This window comes from Elgaria multicarinata, chromosome 3 (genome assembly GCF_023053635.1).
Source record: "Elgaria multicarinata webbii isolate HBS135686 ecotype San Diego chromosome 3, rElgMul1.1.pri, whole genome shotgun sequence".
Lineage (NCBI taxonomy): Eukaryota > Metazoa > Chordata > Lepidosauria > Squamata > Anguidae > Elgaria > Elgaria multicarinata.
In genome coordinates this window covers 47,693,005-47,716,059 of record NC_086173.1, presented here as the reverse complement: position 1 = coordinate 47,716,059, position 23,055 = coordinate 47,693,005, and the positions used below count along the sequence as shown (strand labels likewise).

The window sequence follows — 23,055 nt, the reverse complement described above, 5'->3', positions numbered from 1 at the left end:
AATTAAAGAAACAAGATTCTGTGACCCAACGTGTCACTACTTTTTCTTTCCGTGCCAGCAGTCTGCTGGGGTATCACTCTAAATGGGTTTGGTTTAGCCAGCAGTGGACACACGAGAGCTCGAGGTCCATTCGTGCCAGTGCCAGTAGAAGGGAAGAACGGGCTTGGGACAGGCGCAGCAAGGAAAGAGAGGAGGGAGGTGCAGAAACAAGGAAGAGCATGGATAGGGTTGCCATACGTCCCGGAAAACCGGAAATGTCACAGTTTCCAAGCATTTCCAAAATGTCCCGGCCAGTCAGTCAAGAATCCCGGATTCCTGTTCCAGCCGGCCGGAGAAATTCCAACCTCCGAAATGGTGCCTTGAGCCTGCTCAGTGGAGTGTAAGTCTCCATACTGAAGTCTCCTCTAGCTTTTGAGAACTAGTGGAGAAATGTAATTTAATGTCATTTTTTCTGTTTGTTTGCTTAAACTGTTCTTTGCCTATTATTTATTTGCAGGTGCTTAAGTACTTTAGGCTGCAATCCTATGCATGCTTACCTGGAAATAAGACCTATTTAACTTAATAGGATTTGTTTCTGAGTAGACACACATAGGGTTGCAGTGTTAGATAACTAAAGCTTAGATAGCTTTCTTTCTTTCTCTAGACCTTTACATATTGTTCAGTTTTTTAAAAAATAAAATCCTAGCCCCCCCACCCCCAAATTGTCCTGATTTTGTGGTGACTGGGGATTGACAAATCTGTCTGAGTGTCTCATTTTTTTCTGAACTTTTCTCTCCTGTTCCCTGTGAGATATATATATATATATATATATATATATATATATATATATATATATCAGCATGAAAATTGATACGCATTTTAATTGGCATTTCTCCTAATATTTTTAATGCATTTTTGCCTAATGTACACATTTTCTGCAAGCAATACCCCCCTAATACATTGCATTTTTGTTTATTGTTTTCCACAAATATACACATTTTTGTGCACAATGTTCCATAATATAGGCACATTAGTATGCATTTTTTGATCGGAGTCTTGCATCACAAGATTCAGGGAAGTGTGAATACTGAAGGATGATAACTGCATTTTGGTTCACATATTGGGATGTGCAAGTTTGACAGAAGAAATTTTTCTTCCATTTCTAGTGGTGACTAGGGGAAGATGAGTAGGGTAGGAAATCGTGCTTAGCTACCCCATACATAAAGCCAAGTCCCCCAGTTCCTTTCACTCATGTATGTGCCCTTCCTTCCTCTGCCAACAAGCCAATCCCCAATTACAAATGCACACATACCCTAGACGCTTCAGATGCACCAGATGTACATGTACTATTGGAATAGCAATCTGAAACCTACTCAACCTTGGGGCCTCAACAGTTAAACTAAGTTATGATGGGGGAGAGAAACAGAAGCATGCACATTGAATCAACAGAAGGTACCCACTGTTCATCCGCCACCTCCCCATTCCCTCATCCCGGACACCCTCCAGACTAATTTTGCAAATATTGTTCCATTTGTAATGTAGTATAAGCTGTCCATGCGGTGGCTGGGTAGGCAGAGTGTCCAGTCCAGCACACTCAACAGCAGGCTGAAAAGAATGGCTGACTTGTTTGTCACTGACAGCCATAACAAGAGGTTTTGCCATTGTATCGTCAAGTTTTCATATGCAAGACCTGAAGGATGGAAAATTTAACAAGTGTCCTGGGTGACTCTTGGGTTTGGCCCAGTGGAGGCTGGGTGGCTCTGATGTCAGTGGAGCTGAAAAACTGCTCTAGGTTTCAGTCGGAACACTGAAGGACCTATCCAAGGGGTGGAACCCATTTAGAGAATAGGGTTCAGCACTTTGGATAGCTCCTTACGAGTTCTGACTGAAACCCAGAGCAGGTTTCACAGCCCCACTAGCATCGGAGCCATCAGCCTCCGCTGGTTTTGCCCACTTCTGGTTTAAACAAAGGTGTTTCTCTCACGATTCAGACTATTGGAATATGTAGTACACTACTCTGATGCTCTAGAAAGTGAAGTTTGGATTTACTAGGAAGCTAGAACTAACCTAAAACTTTTAAATAACCACTGCAGTAGTATTGCACCTAGGTGGCCCGTTGATAACATAAACCCACCTCTGTTGCACTCCTTAACGCAGCTCTCCTTGCTTTTCCTTGGCAGCAATGAATGTTCACACACAATGCAAAAAACCAAAATGGCGTTCTTCCCATACTACAACTTTTAAAGGGTGCAGCACAGATGTACATAATTTCAGAGGTGAGCCTGCTGTGGAAACACATCCATCGAGTTTTTATTTTTTATTTTTTGACAGACATGCAACCTTCTTCCCCACAGTGGAACCTTTTCTTATGGTCCGTAGCAGCAGACGCTGGGTGTGCACAGCCCTAATTGGCTTCCCTTGGCATCAGTCATTGTCTGTATTGTATTTCATGCTTTTTATGGTTTTAAATTTTGTATATTTGTTTTTAATGTTCACTGTTTTAACTTTTGTAAACCACCCAGAGAGCTTCGGCTATGGGGAGGTATATAAATGTAATAAATAGATAAAAATGTAATAAATAATCAATCATGAAGGCGCTTCCCCTTCCCAGAGCAGTTTTTCAAGTGTAAAAAGCAAAGTGGCAAAGAAATGCTTGATGAGCCCATCTGGGGCATGGTGGGAACACCGAAGGAAGCAAAAGCAAACAGCAGCGCTGGATCCAGAGGCTTTACATGTGACCTTCGTGGAGCAAAGGTGCGGGGAAGCAGAGTTCACTCCACAGCAGAAACACCTGCTCCTACTTCTACGTAAAAAACTTGATGCACCCTTAAGCTGCAAGCCTATGCATGGTTACTAGGAAATAGGTCTCACTGAATCCACTGAGAATTACTTCTGAATAACCATGCTAAGGATTGCATTATTAATAGCTGGGAAGGACAATGGAGGCCTGGAAACTGCCATCCTCTAGAATCTAGGGATTTAGGAAGCTGCCTCATACTGTGTCTGGCCCTTGGGCCATTTAGCCTAGTATTGTTGACACTGACTGGCAGCCACGTCTCTTTAGGGTTTCAGGCATGTGACTCCAGCCCTATCTGGAGACACCAGGAATTGAACCTGCATCCTGCTACAAGCAGACCATGTTATAGCCCTTCCTGTTCTGCTGCCTGAAGTAGCTTGGTCATTTTCTGGGTTATTTCTTTGCTTGTTAATGATAGAGCAGCAAAAAAGAAAAAGAAAATTGCCATCTTAGAAAGGTCACATTTTTATCAGTAGTGGGATCTTCCTCTGTAGGCTGCCCAGCTCTTAAACCTTTCTTGCCTGCTGCAAGTCATCTCTCCAAGTTTCTCCTGAAAATCAGGGACACACAAAAAACCACAACTAACAAACAGCAAAGGGCATCTGTTCAGGGATAGATGGATAGAGGTGGTATGGAAGGACTGTGATGGTTTAGGGGAAGAGGTAGAATAGCAGAGGTTCTGGCAGACTTTGAAGGCCACTCCAGGGTCTGGAGAAAAAGGGACTGGAACTGAGGGGTGTTTAAGGAGCCAGAGCAGGGATAGCTGGCGGCCTGTACCTTACTGACTGCTATGACCCAAAGTATTGGCATTGACTTAAACACTGACCCGGAGAGGGGGCAGTGGAGTCACAGTAGCAACACCCACTGAAGCAGCAGATCTGGGCTCTGATGCTGAGCCTCACCAGAGAATATCAGCATCTGAGACCATCAAACTCAAGACCCTCAGAAATTGCAAACCCATGCCCCCAAGAGCCTCATTTTGTGCCACATCTGCTCACCACCATAGGCGATCTGCTCAGCAAGAGACGATGGAGAGGTAGGTGACGCAACGCTAGGCTCCAGCCCAGAATGCTGTGCCTTCAAGGGTCCATTCTCCAGCTATGAAGCAGGGCCTGGGAGAGGCTGTCAGGCTCAGGAACTATTTCATAAGGCAAGGGTGGGCAACTTGTAGCCCTCCAGATGTTTTGGCCTTCACCTCCGATGATCTCTTACATTGGCTATGCCAGATAGAGCTGATAGGAGTTGCCCACCCCTTAGGGTGGCCATATGAAAAGGAGGACAGGGCTCTTGCATCTTTAAGAGTTGTACTGAAAGGGAAATTTCAGCAGGTGCAGCACCTGGTGAAATTCCCTCTCCATTACAACAGTTAAAGCTGCAGGAGCCCAGCCCTCTTTTGTATCTGATCACTCTAGTATAGCTGCTGCATCTTTAACTGTTGTGGTGAAGAGGGAATTTCACCAGGTGCTGCGTGCATACAAATGACACCTGCTGAAATTCCCCTTTCAATACAATTGTTAAAGATGCAGGAGCCCTGTCCTCCTTTTCATATGGTCACCCTACTCCCCATTATAAAGGCTCAGTTAATGCTCTTCCTTGGGACCTGTCCTTGACCACTCTGGTGTTCTGTTCCTTTACCTGCAAGTCAACACTCCCTTCCTGGCAGACCCCTGCTCCAGCTATCTACCTGACTGCTTCCTCTAGACTCCACCGTGGGCTCATCCTTGCTAGAAACTGGATACTGGCTGGCTTCTGTGGAAGAAAACTCCAAAGGCTTTCTTATAAATGCTGTGTAGGAAGAAAGCTTCCTTAGAATTCTTTCTTGCTAAGGCAGCATAAATGTTTAATTCACAAATCAAGTGGCGGCTCAGCAGGGGGCAAAGTGGATTTCCCCACACATAGAAGAGTATCATTCCTCCCGTAGGCTGAGCTATGAAAGGCAGCAACCGTTTCACAACTCAAGGTCTTGGGAGAGGAAAAGACGCAAAATGTTAGCTCCTGTTTGTGTGTAAAGTCAACTTTCCCTTTCATAATCTTCAGAAAACATTCTTTTCTTAGCTGAATAAATGCACATCGGCTTGAGATGAGAGTCTCCCCGCTTTTGCTAGACTCAGCACATAGACACCCAGGAAAGAGTCCATAGGAAGCCTAGGATAAAAATGCCACTACAGGAGCATATAATTAACCCCTAAGACTTACGGGTGAGGGTAAAGTGCAGAGTTTACAGAGGGATGCAACATATCTGGAGCTAAACAAACTAACAAAAGGTCCACTGCAGTAAGATAAAGCATATTTATAACTGGATACTATGCAAGTCAGCTCCACTGAATTCAATGAGACTTACTTTCAAGTAAGTGTTCACAGTATTGCGGCCATATTACCACACTTGTTTAAGAACTTCCCACACTGAATGCCAACTTATTGGGGTGTCTAAAAGCATTTTATTTTATTTTATTGCTTGATAGCCTTAAGCAAGGGCCAGCGAAATGCTAACCTGTTGGTACTGAGCACCAAACTAGACATGATGCCATTATTGGAACTCCTTTGTTTTTTGTTTTTTTAAAATAGTACCCGTGTGTGTATATGCATGCAACTTTAGTCAAGAAAACAGTGTACAGGTAAAGGATTAAATCCTGCAACCCCCACCCCCACCCATCCAGTGCAATGCTTCTAATTCAAGTTGCCCCCTCTGCCCCAAGGTATTCAATTTTAAAAAAAAACAACCATGAGAAATCTGGTAAAGGTTCTCCTGCCATCATGTCTGGTTGCACTCTGAGCAATAAGAGCTTGGTATTGGCCATGTAAAGCAAACAAAAATAACGCCAGCCTTAAATATCCAAATACATAAGACGGAGCTTCCTAGCAGTTCAGTTAAACAAACACTGAACAGCAGGGGCAGTGGAGGATTTGTTGATGCGTAGGATCTTTGAACCAAGATTACCTTACTTTATTTCAGTTGGAAAACATTTCTGCAGCCTATCCTAGGTGTGCGGGAGATGATATTGTACAGTCCCAATGGTTCCCTCTAGCCTGAAAGGCCAGGAAGCTCTGATCAAGGGGTCTAGAAAAAGGAGTTAATATATAAGCAGACTCTGAAGGCAGATATAAATCTTCTGGCTTCCAACATGAGGCCATTTGGACAAGTGCTTCCTGGGGTAGATTAGCCCCCATCTGCCCAACACATGGGAAGTCTGGCACCAAGCTTTGAAGCCATCAGGTGCTGCCACTGTTGGAGACAGGATAATAGGTTGGATGGGTTTGGGGGAATGAACCAGGCAGGTAATTCCTACCTTCCTGATCTCACTATCTCAAGCAGATTTCCAGTGTTTAGAGCCAGCTGGCTGCCTCCAATGTAGCACAAATATCCAGGAAATTCCAACTTTAAAAATCACTATTTAATTTAAAGCAATGTCACTTGGAATACAGGTCCACTGATTTTTTTTCCAGGGTGGTGGTGGTATGGTTTTTGATATGAAAAGTCAGATTCTGAGAATGCAAAAAGCACTTTGGAAAACTCCTTCCCTTAGCAGTCTTCCATTCCACCCACCCCACACTGGTTTGCAGCCTTGATATGCTGCTGATTAGACATCATTATACTGTTAGTTTTACTCTACCCTGTGCCTGTTTGGTGCATTCTCTTCCCCCTTCTTATTGTTTTATTATGATTTTATTAGAATGTAAGCCTATGCGGCAGGGTTTTGCTATTTTATTGTTTTACTCTGTACAGCACCATGTACATTGATGGCGCTATATAAATAAATAAATAAATAATAATAATTTAGGCCTCTTCTATCTTCTCTACACAATGAGAGCCCAAAATGTGGTGGATATGTTCATATTCCAATATCACAGAATCGAACAGGTTTGGCAATGTGATGAAGAGCAAAGGACACTCTCCCATTGCCGGAGAGGGAAGATCTCCCTGATGCCCAGGCAATTGGGCTGTTGCCCCCATGTTTGCACCTCCCTGGGAGGGGCACCTTGAAACAGACCTCTTCCACCATTTCCATTAATGACTTCTGAACAAGTATGTGCAGAATAAGGTTTCTTTACTGAATATTACTTTGGTCTGTTACTAGGCAAAGTTCAAAGCAACCTGTTCTTTTGTAAGGGAAGGCATTGCTCCTCTGACTTCTCCTGGCAAGCTCCCCAATCTGCCCAAGCCTAGCTCCTCTGCTGGATATCCCCCTTCCCAGATGTCTCTGTGCCTCTCTTGGGAGTAGGAGGACCAAGGCGCAGTACTATGGGGCTCTTGCCTCCTCCACTCTGGGGCAGGCAAGATTAGACTATTGTAGTGACTGCGTGGCCATGGAATGTAGCAACTTGGGACTGTCAGTGCAAAGTATTCCTCACCCCCCAGATGTTATCTGAGACCTGCTCCCTCCTCCCTCTCTCAGCCTGTTCTGCCCCCTTCTTCTCCTGTCCACTTGCTGCCTTTTCTCAACCTAACAATTCTTCTCCATTCCTTCTTGATCTGTCTTCCACCTCCATCTTTGCCTACAATTGGGGGCAGGGGCGGCCTCTTTCCCTGTGTGCCTCTTGTTTCCTTGGGCTAAGGCCATGCCTACTCTAAGTGCCTGCAGGTGTGACTCTTCTGCTGAGCCGGCCTGGCCCGCGAGCAAGCGGGACTCCAGGATGACAGCATTCCCCGGTGCCACAGCACGTGTCCATCCTGGCTGGATACTGCCTGCAGATACGCAGGACTCTTTCAAGCCAATGAGTCCTGGTAATGTTCCACATCCCTATATTGCTATGTTGCCCTGGTGGTTTTATTTCCCACAGCAAGCAAGCCCTGTGCCCAGATCCACCTCTAGTCATGCATAATTTCACATTTCTTCTTTCCTAAGAGGCTGGGTTTATCCAAACTGGTGCAAACATTCAAGCTCACCTAAACGCCAGGGTTGCTGTCAGAATTTTTACGAAGGAGAGAGGGAATTGGGGCAGGGCGGGTGGCAAATCAGGCATTTTGGGGAGTCTGGTCAGGAAAGAGGTTGGCAAAAGGAATGGGGCTAAAGCACACAATGATCTGAAAAAAACACGAGTAGTGGAAAGTGTTGCGACAGCAGGCCCTCAATCTCTGAAGCAAACACTGAGGAATACAGGAATCTCCCCCCCCTCTTTCTCTCCCCCCCTCTCTCTCACACACACATTGTAAGAACTGCTTCTGATAAATGCCTGCTCGCAGGGAATGATTATGGCTCCATAAACCCAGGGCTTACCCGTATGATTCTATGTACATTTCCCCAGTCCCCATCTGCAATCTTCCCCCAATATAAGGCATTTTTCTCTCTACATACAATCCTCCTGCAAGCCTTTAAATTACACTAGCACCAATTGGGGGGGGGGGCATTTAAAAAGCCCAATTGCAACAGGGAAGGGGTAATTTTTCATTGTTGGGGCTTGTTCTTCCCTCCCCAGCAGCCCCCATCTCCAATGCCCTCTTGCTGCAGGTAGGCTCTTTAAAAGCCTCTATTGGCACCAATGGAGTCTTTTAAAAAGGATGCAGTGGGGGGATATGGGGACCATCCATGGGCTGTGTTAACGCCTGTGGGCCAGTGGTTCCCCATCCCTGCTTTAGAACACTCTCAAATAAAGCAAGGAAGAATAATTAACAAGGCTATCTTCTGGGCTACCAACTGGGGTGATTAGTTTGCAGAAGGGGACTGCACAGCTTTTTAAAAAAGTGGATGTGGTGGGGGAAAGAGGCTTGTGGCATGAGAAGGGTAGAACTTTGCTGCAGGGGTTCATGTGTATCCTTGAGATAGCTGTGTTGCTGTTTGGCACATCCTGTGTTTGCTTATAGCTGCAACCCCTATACACACCTGACGTGGGAAGAAGCCCCATGACACTTAATGCACCTGTAAAGGGCTAAAGCTAGACAAGCCCCTTTAGCAGTTTCAAGTTTGAGTTGTACACTGGAAGATCACTCTGCGTCTATGATTTTACTACTACTACTACTGGTAATATACAAATTAAGATAGGCAGTGGGTGGGGGGAGAAGGTGTGCCATTAGTGATGTCACAGGCGGCCACAACCTTTCAGCAACCCTTGGCTACACAACGCTCACACCCGCCCTGGCGTATGTGGTTTCACCGATGAGAAAATGTAATTTCTTTCTAATAAGTGCTATTTTAGGAAGAGATGTCTGGATTACCTGCACTAACTGAATTAACAACTGTGCTATTTGGACCAAAGGCATTCTGATCCCCTGCAACGACTGAGTAATGGCTGTACTTCTTTCTTCCGCTAATGTTTTGCACTAAAACAAAAATCTGTAAAGGTCCTAGGATGGTGTTAAGGGAGCAGATTGAAAGAAAAACATCGGCACTGATAACAGGAGCCGCCCATTTGGGCCTGAGGAGGCACAATCTGCCTCTGCTTGAGATGTGAAAGGTGTGGACAGTAAGGGCTGTTATCGAGGGGATTTCTCCCTGATAGTGCAAGGCAGGCAAGCTCCAGGTTCTTCCTCCCAGAACTTAGGCTTGGAAACAGGAAGTGTTCCTTGTGCTCTCTGCAAAGGCAAGCTACAGTTTCCTAAGAATCTGCCCCAACTCCATAATGCTATATATTCTTCTCATTAGATCTAGGGCACACAACTTTTAGGAACATTTGAACTAACTGGAGGGGGAAAAACCTGGAGCTCAGGAAACCCTGTCTTCCTTCACTATCAGGGGGAAATTCCCTAGCCAGTGGGCCACTGAACCCTGGGCCAGAGCAGGACGTCTCACAATCTGCAACAAAGAAATGCCAAGTATTGTTATTAAGCAAGTTCACCTTTGCAGGAGAAGAGTATGTGGAATGCTGCCAGTTCAGAACAGTGCCATGATACACCTGCTCAGCCTGCAAGGAAAAAAAAGGGGGCACTTCCCCCCCCTTTTTTTTTTTACAAAAAAACCCAAAAGAAATTGCTGCTAATCCACTGGATCCCACTGTTTTCCTGTTGTACTCCCAGTTTCCCCCCCCCCCCCCAGTTCTTTTTTGTAGTGACCTTTTTGGTAATAAAATGCAATGGCGGTACTAGCTTGTCCGGAGAGCAAAGCTTTACTGAAGTTTTTCTGTAGGGGCATGCAAAAAACCTTGGACAAGGCAAAGCGGCTTGCTCAGAGTTATTCGTATTGCCTCCAATTCCAAGACGACTCAACTTGGAAGTGGACTGAGTCAAAGAGGACTGGTCCCAAGGCTTTGGAAATGTCCTGGAGATTCATAAGGTTGTGGTTGTTGTTTTACTTTTTCTGCCCAATTTGATACATTTTTAACCTCCTACAAGAGTCACCTCTTTTGTCTCCTCTCTGACTGCACTTAAATAAGGCCAGTATTGAGCTGGGCTTCTGAAACAGACAGAGAAAGAGCCCTTTCTTCTTACAAGAATAGGTCCTGGTGTTCTTGAGAGCTTTACAAACAGGTAGGTTTGTAAACCTACACACACATCACTAAACACACATCACGAGCACTATGCTCATGATGTGTGTCACACAACATTCACAACAAAAAACACAGCAAATTGCTCACAAAACCATAGCGGGGAAGGACACCTGGGGGTTCAGAAAATGAGGGAAGGCGCTACCTTGGATCTCTACCTCAGATCTGAGCTGAAGCACAATGTCATTCCAAAGCTCTGAGCAGTCCCCTATTTAAGTCAATGAGGTGGGTTCCACTATTTTTTCTCTACACAATTCTACTTTTCTGGGCTTCTGGGCATTTAATTGGAAGCTTCCTCCGTCTTTCTAAGTTCTTCCAACTCAGTGCAGTATGGCATTAGTGATAAGTTGTCACTTAATTAAAGGGTTTTATTGTTTTGGTTTTCTGTGTTTTTGTAATACAGCACGATTTCTCAATTTAAAAAGGATAGAAAATTAGAGGAAATCAGAAATTAAGCACCTTTCTATGGAGAATAGGAACTGACTGATTATGGACAGTTCATCAGTCATGCTGTAGCATGCTGAATAAAAAACAATTAGAAGCAGAAGTTGCAAGGAGGAAGCTTCTAATTAAAGATTCAGGGGACATTTGCTGAATGGGACTTAAGAGTAAAAATTATTGAAGAACGTTGGCTATGGGAACATACGTTGCTGAATAACATAGTGCTATATTAAATGCCATGTGGAACCAATGTAATGCTGCTTCCAGCTGATTATGGAAAAGCAATGCCTCTGCTGAAGTAATGGGCTCAATGTGGAACTAACCAACAAGAATAGAGCACACACAGCAGCTCAACTGTTGTCAGGAACTGTCACTTTTTAGCGTGCAACTCCTTTACTGAAGGAACTACACTGGCTGCCTATTTGCTACCAGGCCAGGTTTAAGGTTTTAGTACCAGTGTACAAAACCCTAAACAACTTGGGACCAGAATACCTGAAATAGCGCCTACTCCCTTACCAACCTGGCCCAGTCACTGAGGTCATCAGAGGGCATGGACCTGGTGGTTCCACATGGAACTATGACCCAGGTGGAATCCACCTGGAGAAGAGCCTTCAGTGTGGTGGCCCCCTTCCTAAAGAGCTTCATGACTTTGGAAGTCAGGCAAGTGCCAACACTGTGCTGTTCCTGTCACCTCCTGAAAACATCTATATTTCAGGAAGCCTTCCTTGACTGACTGGCAATGGTTTTCTCAGAATTGATTTTTTTATTTTATTTTAAAAATTAATTATTTTAACATGGTTTTTTATACTTTCCGGCTATTTTTTAAACTTTATTGTTCACTGCTCCAGGATCTGTCTAGATGTTGAGTGGTATAAAAATGTGGTAAATAAATAAACAAACAAGTCTTCAGGAATATAACCAGGAAAAGCCATAGAAATTCAATAACTGATGGTTAGGGCACATTCGCATAGCATCTGACTAAACACTACAGCTCACACTCGCAACTAAGAGCACAGGAATGTGACATGTCCCTGTAAAAGGCAAAGATCTTTTCCCCGGGAACATCCGTGCGGTGGAAAGAGAGAGCTGATCGTGCAGCATGCAGAATTCTAACTGCTCCTCCCAGCAACGGTCAATTCAGAAGTTTGGCTGAGTGGAGACCAGCATAGCTGAAACTCCTGTACGCATGCATTGTCTGTGCATTGGTGTTGCAGGAACTGGTCATGGTCCTAAATAAGAGCCAAGCTTTAAGAAACATTTCAGTAGAAAATGCTGAGCACATGACAAGGTCTGGGGCAATGGAGAAATGGAAAGAGATGGGAGTGCAATGCCTGTTGGGAGAAGGCTTATAGGGGAGGACAGCTGCTACATTCCTCAGGGCCAGAGAGTGGTAGTACACGAAATGATGCGCTGCAGCAGCTACCTGGCGCTATGTTCAGAAGTGTTTTGTTTCCAGAGACAGGACAGCAGCAAAAGACTTGTTACACCTGAACCGCTGCATCCCCCAACTCATTATTATGTACATCTCTCCTGCTCTCTCTTCATATAGGTTATTGCCGTACCATAGCAGAAACTGGCTTTGGTTTGCTGATCCCAGCTATTAGGCCTGTAAAAGGGTCAGTTCTTTATCTATTTTCTGCAGACTGCCCTCTACGCCGTGGCCAGCGATGACCACAGCAATGGCTGCAGAACAACACAGCACCATGTACATTGATGGTGCTATATAAATAAATAATAATAATAATAATAATATAGTTCCATCAGCTGGCGCAGATGCTAATAGAGCAAGAAATCACTGCCCATGCGAGTGGTCTACTCATTGAGGAAGGGTAATGTCAGAGCAGGGGGCTCATGGAAGGGAGCATACCCTTTTCAGTGATTAGAAAAGGAAAATGTATCTTGTGATTTCCTTCATCACAAAGGAGAAGAAGAGACTATCTACAAACCCCCCCCCCCGGCCCTCTTTATGTAGGCCATTCAGAGTTATCTGCTTGGGTAAGCCAGATGCAATAATATCTGCACCACAACTTAGCCATGGCACAGTTCTAGTCCATGGCCTTCGCTGAATCAGTCCCCATGGGCCTGACCGACCTTTGGGTTTTTGAGCAGCTGAAGCTACCACCTGCCCTGTTATTCCGGTCCACAGTTTTGGCAGGGGAGGGCACAGCAGGAGAGGAGGAAAGTTCTGGGTTCCGATTCTTATTATCCTACAGGTCACCATAATTACTCATGCAGATTTTTGAACCACACTAACCAACTCAGTTCAGCTAGCTGTGGGAAAACCTCAGCTTCACTTCTAAAATGCTGGGGAGAAATGTTTTAAACTCAAGTACATCAACCACAACCCTAAGAATTCAGGTTGCCAAGAAAGTCTCCTAATAAATAAAGGCCAAATCCTGCTTTACGTTTTGTGCATAACTGAGTACAACTTGATGTATGCGCCACATCAAGAAAAAAAAGGGGGGCACATGTTCAATCAGGACTGAGTTTCTTTAAAAAATTCAGAAGCTGTGGACCAGCTTCCACCTTTAGACATGCACTAATTCTATGCATGCCTACCTGAGTATAAATGTACAAGTAAGAATCAGCCCTGAGGGGCTTCTTGCAACCCTCCTTTGTAGAGAGAGCGTGCGCCTCTCTCTCTCTCTCTCTCTCTCTCTCTCTCTCTCTCTCTCTCTCTCTCTCTCTCTCTCTCTCACACACACACACACACACACACACACACACACACACACACACACACACACCTTCCATCATTGAGCTAAAAGCTGCCAGCTCATATCTGTGTTCACCTGGGACACACGTTAGGTTTAACTACATAAGCTCATATTTGGGAAGAGGACCAGGATTTTTTATATGGGGCAAGGAAAAAAAATGGTGTGATTGGTTGTCAGTTTTTTTTTCTTAAGAAATAGTTTCCTGGCACATGAGAACACCCATCTCCCAAGCACGTTCCAGGCACTTCTATACATTACATGGGCTTGCCCAGCCGTGGAGGCATTGCCCTTTCCAGCCCCTTTCATGCGTGCACTATATTGTTTTTCAATTATACCATCCAAAATATTTTACAACCATTATTTCAGCCATCCACCCAAGAAATGTCTGAGTCAGGCTCTCATCGTCAGGGGCTGAGCAGCAACAATGCTGGTAATTCTTGTGTAGTGTGACCATATGAAAAGGAGGACAAGGCTCCTGCATCTTTAACAGTTTCATGTGTGCCATTTGTGCGTGCCATTTCAATGTGTGCCATTTGTATGCATGCAGCGCCTGCTGAAATTCCCTCTTCATCACAACAGTTAAAGCTGCAGGAGCCCTGCCCTATTTTATATCTGGTCAATAGTGCAGGGCTCCTGTAGCTTTAACTGTTGTGATGAAGAGGGAATTTCATCAGGCGCTGCATTCATTCAAATGACACCTGCTGAAATTCCCTTTTTTATACAGCTGTTAAAGATACAGGAGCCCTGTTCTCCTTTTCTTATGGTCACCCTATTATTGTGGAGTGCAGTTCACAGATGCCTCCAGTACCTATAAACAGAGCCTGGATGTCAGAGCGCAAAGCTTCGTCTAGCAAAGGGTTGGCAACTCATAGGGTTTTATAGCCTGGACCTACAAGAACCATTAAAAATGAAACAGAAATCCAGGTTTATTCCACTCCAGGAAGGATGTCAGGCATCATACATGGAGAGCAATACTCAATCTAGCAAAAGCCACGCTAAATCATCTAAATTTGTATACAAATTTAGAATTTTCCATTGGTTAGTGTTCATACCAAAACTAGCTGGGAGGCAAACAAAACCAAGATTTAAATAGTTCTTGCTTCTTGCTCCAGACCTAATTCTGCTACCCTCCACTCCTTATTGTTGTCTGGCTCCTAAGGTTGAGTTCCTGGGATTCTGGTGTGCACAAAGTCTCCTGTAATATCGCAAGGGCAGGGGGCACTGCCAGTGAAGTTACTGCAACAGGTGTTACGGGTTCTTAGCCGGCACTACAATCTGTACATCTCCCAAATTGCCCATTGGTAAGTGCAAAGGTTACCCAAAAAACCTCCACCGTACAAACATCTAGCTAGCCATTGCCTCCAAATCAAGAATCAGATTGTGAATTTATGTTCCAGGTGATGACTATTCCGCCCGACACACACCATCACCACACATTATTGAGCAGGTATGGGGAAGATGGTTCAGTTCTACAGGCACAATGGGCAACAACAGCCCTTGAGAGCTGCAAATCCAAATGGGACCAATCCAGGCAACTCCTAGACAGTAAATCACTGGGGTAGTGCTTGTACAAGAAGCATCTCCTTTGGCCTCACTATACACAGAGCTGGGCAAGTTGTGCATCTGTCGCACACCCCACTGATTGCAAGCTCCTCCATACACGGAATGGCTGAAGTACACACAGCATTCAGCAGGGAGGTGAGGAAGCAGAGCTACCCAGGGCCTTTCTCTAAGGACATACAGGAGTAGCAATGGCAAAGCCTCAGCTCCAGACAGGGAGTTACTCAGAACTCCTGTCCTTTTGATGCCAGAGCTCCATTTGCTGCAACCTGCTTTCCAAGCAAGGAAGCTCCAAGTTTAAGTGACTCGTGGTGAAACTGCCAGTGTCAGAAAATGGTTACCCAGGCTGTGCTCTCATGGCCAGATCTGGATTGGAACCCACGTAGCTTTCAGCATTCCCAAGTGTCTGTGTGGCTCACTCCGCCCCGGCCACACTTGCCTCTGCGGCATTTCTGCCGATTTCACTGTTGCCCCTCCTATAGACAGGGAATAGCCAAGTATTATCTGGGCCCAAGCTGAACCGAGAAAATTTAGAATAAGGCACCCAAATTTGCCAGGACAATAAGATAAGCTGGGAGAAGAACAGAAGGACAAAACTTTCTCTGGAAGCATACAGCCACACAGACTTGTCCTAAGAATTGAGAGCTGTGAGGCATGGCGGGGGAAGCATCTCCAAGAGAGATCTGGAAGCAAGACACTGGTTTTCTTAGGAAACGTTAAGGCAACCCAAAGTTAGCATCAACCACTGAGGCACTAAGGTCCAACTCCAGCCATCTTCAGCCTACCCATCTAAGGAAGGGCAAGATGCCATTTCCGCGTCATGTGTGTGCTCATGCGCTTCAAGTGTATTCTTGTTTCTCAGAGTTGCTTCCTTCTTCACCTGGCTAATTCACTAGTATCCTGCAGATTTAAAAGTTGGATGCTAAAAGCTCAGAGAGCCAAGGTTCAGAGAGAGCCTTTCCAAGCATAAGAGAATTGCGCAGTATGTTTCTTTCGGAGACAGCACCTCACCACTTTTGCGTAAGGACAATGGTACAAAAGCCAAAGGCAAGAGAGAAAACCACCCTAATTTAAGGGCATCACCTTCCATTCCATGTGGACTAACCTGTTGGGAATTGAGACATGCTAGTGAAAGGTGCATAAAAGGAAGCAATGGCTGCTATAAGAGCCTGTATTATCCCAACTTCTACTCACACCACAAACACCCAGGATACCAGATGACGGATCATCTGTAATGCCACTGTATTCCACTTCAAAGTAATGCATGCAACTAGAGTTGGGTCTTCCCCTGGTAGACAGAGATTTACTACTTCAGCTGCCATCAGCTGTGAGTTCAGTGAGCACAAAGTGGAGAAACAACATATTTGATGCTGGGCCACAAATATTCAGTTGGGGCCCAGGCCCTTAGTGGCCTATATATGCAGAAATTAGTATAAAGCCAGGGGATTCCCCCCTCCCCACCAACAGCATCTGGAGGAATATCTCCTGCCCAGCCTAATCAAAAGTAGTGCAGGACATTCAGCTAGGAGTATGGAGTCTAACACTAAAACCCACTGAAATTCACATTTCAAGAATGGGAGGCAGGAAATTAAATTCAGGGGCCCGTTCCTATTGGGTAGTGGAGGAAGTCACAACCCCTCTTGCTTGATAACACCCACCTCCAAACAGTCCACAAAACTCTAAAAGACAGAAACAGCATGTACACGAGCCAGCTTGTTTTCCCCCAACAGACCCACAGCAGGGACCTACCCAGAAATACATCATCATTCTGGCAGCCGGGATGTCCACAGGTCCACGGAGAAGTGATCCGGCCCAGGCCGCTGGGTATCGCCCCCGCCCCTGGTGGTCTCCGTCCTGGGATGCCGACCGGGGTCCCCCCTTTCACAGGCACAGCCCTGTTGACAATAGCTGCAGGCCGCCGTGTGCCTCAGAGCTGGCCATGGGTATCCGACGTGCCAGCTTGGTGCAGGAATTGCAGACGGGGTGGCGGTGAGGGGTGGCAGGAGGCTTCCAGGTGGGCAGTAGAGGAGCTGGAGCAAGACTCTGACAACAGGAGGTCGGGGGGTGGGGTTGACCACAAAAATACCAGCCCCTTGGAAGGAAACGGAAGAGAAGCAAAGCCAGCTCAGATCCCAGACCTGTTCTTCCCGCAGAGCTGGAAGGAGTAGGGCTGGCTGAGAACACAGGGGTGGCTGGCTGGATGTATGCCTCCAATCAGAGAAAAGGCGCCTCGGCTAGCGGACAAGCGGGCTAAGTTGACAGGTTTGCTGTGGATGGGATAGGTGGGGGTGGAGGGGTTGTGCCGTGGGGATGCGTGGATGTGTGTGTGAGGGGGAGAGAGAGAGAGGGAGAGAGGGAGGCAGCTGGGAGCGGAGGCTCCCGCCGCTCTGACACTCTGCAGTGTATGTCCTGCCTCAGCATTTTCCAAGCTACCCTGTCAATAAGGGAACTGGCCGCTCATGTTATTAACCTGTGAGGTGCCAGCTTTCTCCCTACTGGTGCTGAGCCTCCAGGCATTCTTGCTGCTCTCTGTCCTTGCCATGTTACTCTCAAGCAGGTCTTGCTGTGATTAAGGACGACTAGGGCAGCTGGTTAACAGGCAGCCCCTGTTTTATAGGGAACTCGGATTTATTTGTATATTTTGTACAGCACTAAGTACATTGTTGGTGCTAAATAAATAAAATAATAATAATAATAATAATAATAATAATAATAATAATAATCAGGCTCATAAGAGTGTGTCCAAATTCAGTTCTCCCAACTCCAAGGCTATGGGGTGGGGTGGGGTGGGGTGGGGTGGGGGGAAGGGGAGAAGAGTCCTGGTGAAAAGAAAAGTCATTGTGGCAACTGTGAGAGAAAATCACAGTTAAGTATCTAAGGGCCTTCTGCGGTATGCCATTGCCAATCTTCTGGATATCAGAACTCACATTAGTAGTGAGTGGTTCCAAGGCCTGTTTTATCAGGGGTGAGTAGAACATCCCCTACAAGACTGGTTTGGGGTTTCTAATGACGACCATGGGGGAGAACAAATGGCTCAATTAGGTATCAAAGCAGCAGCATGCTGGCCAACCATCCCGTGCTCTGTCTTTCATGAACATTGCTTAGCCCAGGCTACATACTTGGGTGATTGCAAACTCCAAACTCAGGTGCAGTCTCAGGTGGGGATTCTGCCACATGCGGGTATATTGTGTGCCATCTTCACAAAGAATGGGAAGAAATCCCTCGAGTGTTTTATTCTCGTTCACTGCCTGTGTGCTGTCCTGGGTGCAAAGCTTGGCAGGCGGGCCCCATGCTAGCAAAGGGTGTAGGTCAGAACACAAACGGCCTAGTGCGCCCTGTTGCCCCCTGCTGTTAGTAGGCCCATGCCCCAAGCACACCTCCAAAACAGAAGGTGGATGCTGCATCCTTGGGTTGCCTTAGTAACCTTCATTTTGTTGGCAAAGTGTTTGTGTCTGCTGGAGCCCAATGTCCCTTTTTTGGCAGTCCTTTTCCAAGAGAAAACTCCCAGTGAATTTTAAGGGAGCGTTCGCGTAATTGCCCACGATCCTCTTCAACTGAGCTAACGTTCTTTGTGGAGAGGGAGAGGCCCCCTGAAAATCTCTGGATTGAGGGGCAGGGAAAAGCTAGGGAGGGCAGGTTTTCAACCTCCCCTTGATGCTCCGAGGGCAGAAATTAGATGCTTCAGATACTCTGTGTCCTTTTATTCCCCCACCCTCTACTCATAATGTGTAGCATAAGACATTGCACATGATGTGACATTGCACTGCGTTTTCCCCCACCCCACATCATTGGCTATTGATGGCTGAGAAACACACAGCATGAGAACATCGTAACATGCATTATGCTACGCAAGGCTTTACTAGGAAGAAGGGAGATAAAGAAAATGGAGCAATGACTCTTCTGTCTGCCTTGTAGCATGGCGTTCCACCCTGAGACTGAGTGAGTTGAGCATTGGGGCATCAGGTGACTCCAGTATCCCTAGAACTCCACAGTCTCATATTTGGACATCGCAGCACGCCTTCCTCTAGCCATCAGGAAAGGAAAGAGCAAATATATGATGGGGCAAAGTACCTTAAGAGATGGGGCTGGAGTCCCATTTGTTGGTGCATCCTGTAAGACACACTGTGTCTCACTCAAGCACACAAGAGTTTTTGATGCTCATCTTAGGAGCAGAGGGAGGAAAGGTCCCTGCAAGGGCAAAGTTGTAACCTGCCTCTTATATGAATGTGAGGAGGAATCCATCTATGTGCTTGAAATAGTCATGCAGCTCACAAGCCACTTGCAGCTAACGTGTGTGTGTGTGTGTGTGTGTGATATTCTAAAAGAGACAAGGGCTCCTACCCCTTTAAGAACTCACATGTTCCACTGGAACAACGTCTCCCAGCATAGCATGATGGTGATGGGAAACCTGCACCTGTTAAATCCCGTTCCCTCCTTCATGGCTCTCAAGGGGAGAGAGACCTTGTTCTTTGGGGAACAGGATCATCAAGCCAAGTGCTTTGCTGTGTGGCCTTTGATTTGCTTCTTGGTTAATTCATGTAGTGCTTTGATTGGTCTATGGCACAGCTGCTGTTTTACATTATGGGATTATACCCCAGTGTGCAATTCTCCAGAGTTCAGCACTGCGCATTGCTATTCTTGCCCATCCTGAATTACGGATCAGGGACCGGCATTAACCCTTCTATCAGCTATAGTGTCAGAAGAAAGTTGTTCTGCATGGAAGACAGGGCATTCTGCTATCACTCGAGTTACAAGCCAGGACCCGGCCTGCTCAATAAGAAGTGGCCCAATGACTATGAGACCAACGCCTGAGGCTCTGAAGCACATGTTTGCCTGTCATCCTCTCCCTGCTGGCCTTGGGCACTTTGGGGCATGAATAAGTCCAGCAATAACATGGCACAGTGATAAATGACTTTGATCCAATATGAAAACAAACACTCTTTTTGAAATTCACACACTGGTGAATCCCATGCTGGACTAATCACCCTAAATGATGCCATTCAGAAGCACAGAACTTTGTGTTAACTGAGCAAACCCATCAACTCTAGTTACAGACTACCAAGAGCACACCTCTTACCTTCATTTGGATACTTTGCTTCATGGCTGACCCTCCCATAAAATCGTGCAATTACAGCTGAGGCAGTGATACGATAGTTGTGAGCAGGGGATGCAACTCCTGCTAAGGGCATTCACACCCCTTATAAACACGTTACCTCACTCTCAGGAATGCCAAAGACTTTCTGGACGCATTATGTTTCAGAAACATTTACTTTGGGGTATGGATTGTAAAGGCTAGAACCGCACATTACACCAGACATGTTGGAACCACCAAAAACAGCAGTCAATTCTCTTTCAACTGCTCAGGCCTAGAAATGCATAACATGTGACACGACACCATCTTGAAACACGCTGAGTTTCTCTGTGCCCTGCAAGCATCCACCTGGAGTGGGGAAACTCAGATTTCAAGGATGTCACATCTGGTGTTTTGTATTATTGAGAGTTAAAAAAGAAAAATAGAAGAGAGAGAGGTAAGGGCCACCTTGTTTAGCCATGGTGTCAAGAGTATGAGCTGTGAACTGAGAAGTCTGCTTAACTGTTTTTATGCATTTTATTGCTGTAAGCTGCTTTGGAAAGGCTTCTGCTATGAAGTGTTTTAAATAAATTAAATAAATAAAAAGTCTCATGTCTTGGGCAAGTCATTATTCTCTCAGCTTCAGCCCCCTACCAGAATAATAATAATAATAATAATAATAATAATAATAATAATAATACCATGCCCTACAGGATGGTTATAGCATTTTTGAACTAGTGTTTGATATAAAATATTATAAAAGTATTATTATAATGATCCGCTTCCTCCACTATCCACTTCACAACAGAACAAAACTATAGCCAAACTGTTCTCTCCTTTCCCCTCCCCTCCAACCTGGTAAATTGGGGTTAGGGGAGACTATCATTGTGATGTGGGAACAAACGGCCTGTCCACTTTCACGACTCACCAATCATTGGGTGATTTCCTGGCTTTAGTACAGTTTTTCCCCATTCTAAAAAGTTGAAAGGTCTCTCTTAAGGCTTTGTTACTGGCAGTAAGAGGTTTAAGCTAAAACAAACTGGTGTTTTGGGTCGCTTGGCCCTGCCCCTTTGCCTTTAGCCCCACCTCCTTTGTCTTTGCCCACCCCACCCCACTGGAATGCAGAACTCCCCCACCCCTGAACTTCTTTGAAACTGAATTCAGCCCTCAGGCTAAAAGAGGTTGCCCACCCTTGAGTTTGGCTCTCAGGTTGCTCAGAACCCCACACACGCACGTTGTGTTTTTAGTATCTGTGGAATACAGGGGTCAGCGACTCACAACAGCAGAATATGGGACAGCTGGTTTCAAGTCTAATTAGTTTCTTTGTGATTTGAGTGATGAAACTTTAGAAGAATAACTCAGGCCTCCAGGTGACAGCAGAAAGTTAAAGTTCCTTGACATATTGCTACGTCAGCCAATTTGAAATCAGACAAGAGTCCATGCTGAAAGTTGGCAATGGCAGGGACAGAATGTTGGGGGATATTATGGGGTTCCATAAAACATTCATTAATGAGCTTAGGATACCAGCAAATATATTGTATGGGATTTCCAGAAACCAATATGCATTTTGCTGTCACCACCAAGGAGCTACCAGAAGAACCAAGAGGTGGAGGATAAGGGAAAACATTGGTCTGGGTTGTGGTAACTGATAATTGCATGTTCCCCTTTTATTTTAACCATTATCTAGATGCTACAGCTGAATGAAAAGGCCAGAAAAGTGAGTTTGTTATCCCAAGAATTGGGTCCTCCTGCATTCATAGAAAGCTGCCTTATATCAGGTCAGACTCCCTATGCATCTAGCTCACTATTGCCTACTCCAGGAAGAGGCAGCCTGGTGCATTCCAGATGCTTTGGACTACAACTCCTATAATCTCTTACCATTGGACATGCTGACTGGAGCCAATGGGAGTTATAGTCCAGTTGTCTACCACTGGTCTATTCTGACTGGCAACAGCTCTCCAGTGTCTGAGGCAGAGGCCTTTCTCATCACTTGCTGATGGAAGATGCCAGGGATTGAAGCTGAGACTTTCAGCATGTAAACACTGTGCTCTGCTGCTGAGCCTTGGCCCCTCTCCCTCCTTCCTGGTAGTTACATGTGCAACCTATGGGCCATGAAGCCCTTGAGTCAAATCTCACCTCTGCCATGACCTTACTAGATGGTCCCAAGGTAACTATTTCTCAGCCCTCGTCTGCAATATGGGAATTATAATCATAAAGTACTGGTCAACCTTACAGGGTTGTTATAAGGGTGACTGAAACAATGTATGTGAAGTGCTTAAGGTGCTATATAAATACCACTATTCTTTCTTACTTATACTACTACTACTAACATCACCATCACCTTCCCAAGCTTTAGCTTCCCTTCCAGGCTCTGGGATGCTAGCATTGTAGGTAAAATGGCACCTGACCAAATGCTCTTGTCTTTTGAGATTAAAGATGAACCTATATGGATTTTCCTCCTGTGTGAATCTAATACAGAACAATGATCTTGTCAGCTATTTTTTTATGCCTTTTCTAAGTGAATTTATGCCTGAGCAAAGCAAAATGCCCCCCAGTCCCAAACTTGGGTGAAGAGGGGCTTCCCAAGTTTACAGCCTTCAGCTTCTCTCTCTCTCTCAAAGGCTTCTGGGAAAGGGAAAGGAAATGACTGTAATACCTTTGAAATCAGCCAAGTTTCCCCCGTGGTGCTCACTCGCGTTGGGCTCTCTAAGAAAGGAGAGAGAGAAAGAGAGAGAGAGAGAGAGAAGAATTAAAATCAATTATTGTTATGGCTAACACAACCACGGTCGATGCCATTTGCTCACTGACTGGCAACATTCTTTCCGAACATGCGTTATTATCTTCCTAGGAGTTTCCGGAAGCCTGTCCAGGCTTCAAAAACAGAATGGCAATATGAGCCATGCTCCCATTTGCACAAGTAAACCAAGGAGACGGCTCCTAGTTAAATGGATTCGACTGAAACATGTAATGATCTAACTTTATTTATTACATTTGTATGATCCTACCCTTCTCTGAGGGAGCTCAGAGTGACACTTCAGTTTCACAAACACCTTGTTGTAAGGCTAAACTGTAGT

General features: G+C 45.5%; 1 protein-coding gene across 2 annotated transcripts in view; it reads right to left on the bottom strand.

Annotated features, from left to right (window-relative positions):
• Positions 1-22,683, bottom strand: part of RBFOX3 (RNA binding fox-1 homolog 3) — a 100,576-nt gene extending 77,893 nt beyond the window's left edge. The window contains exon 1 of one of the 2 annotated variants that reach the window (XM_063123202.1): positions 22,638-22,683. Coding sequence is in view for 1 of the 2 variants with exons in the window: in XM_063123200.1 (XP_062979270.1) it covers positions 16,660-16,677 (18 nt within the window). In the remaining variant the exon portion in view is untranslated. Of the gene's footprint in view, positions 1-16,659; positions 17,068-22,637 lie in introns of those variants that run through there. The other variant, XM_063123200.1, reaches the window with a different exon arrangement.
• Between the last annotated feature and the right edge of the window lie 372 nt (positions 22,684-23,055).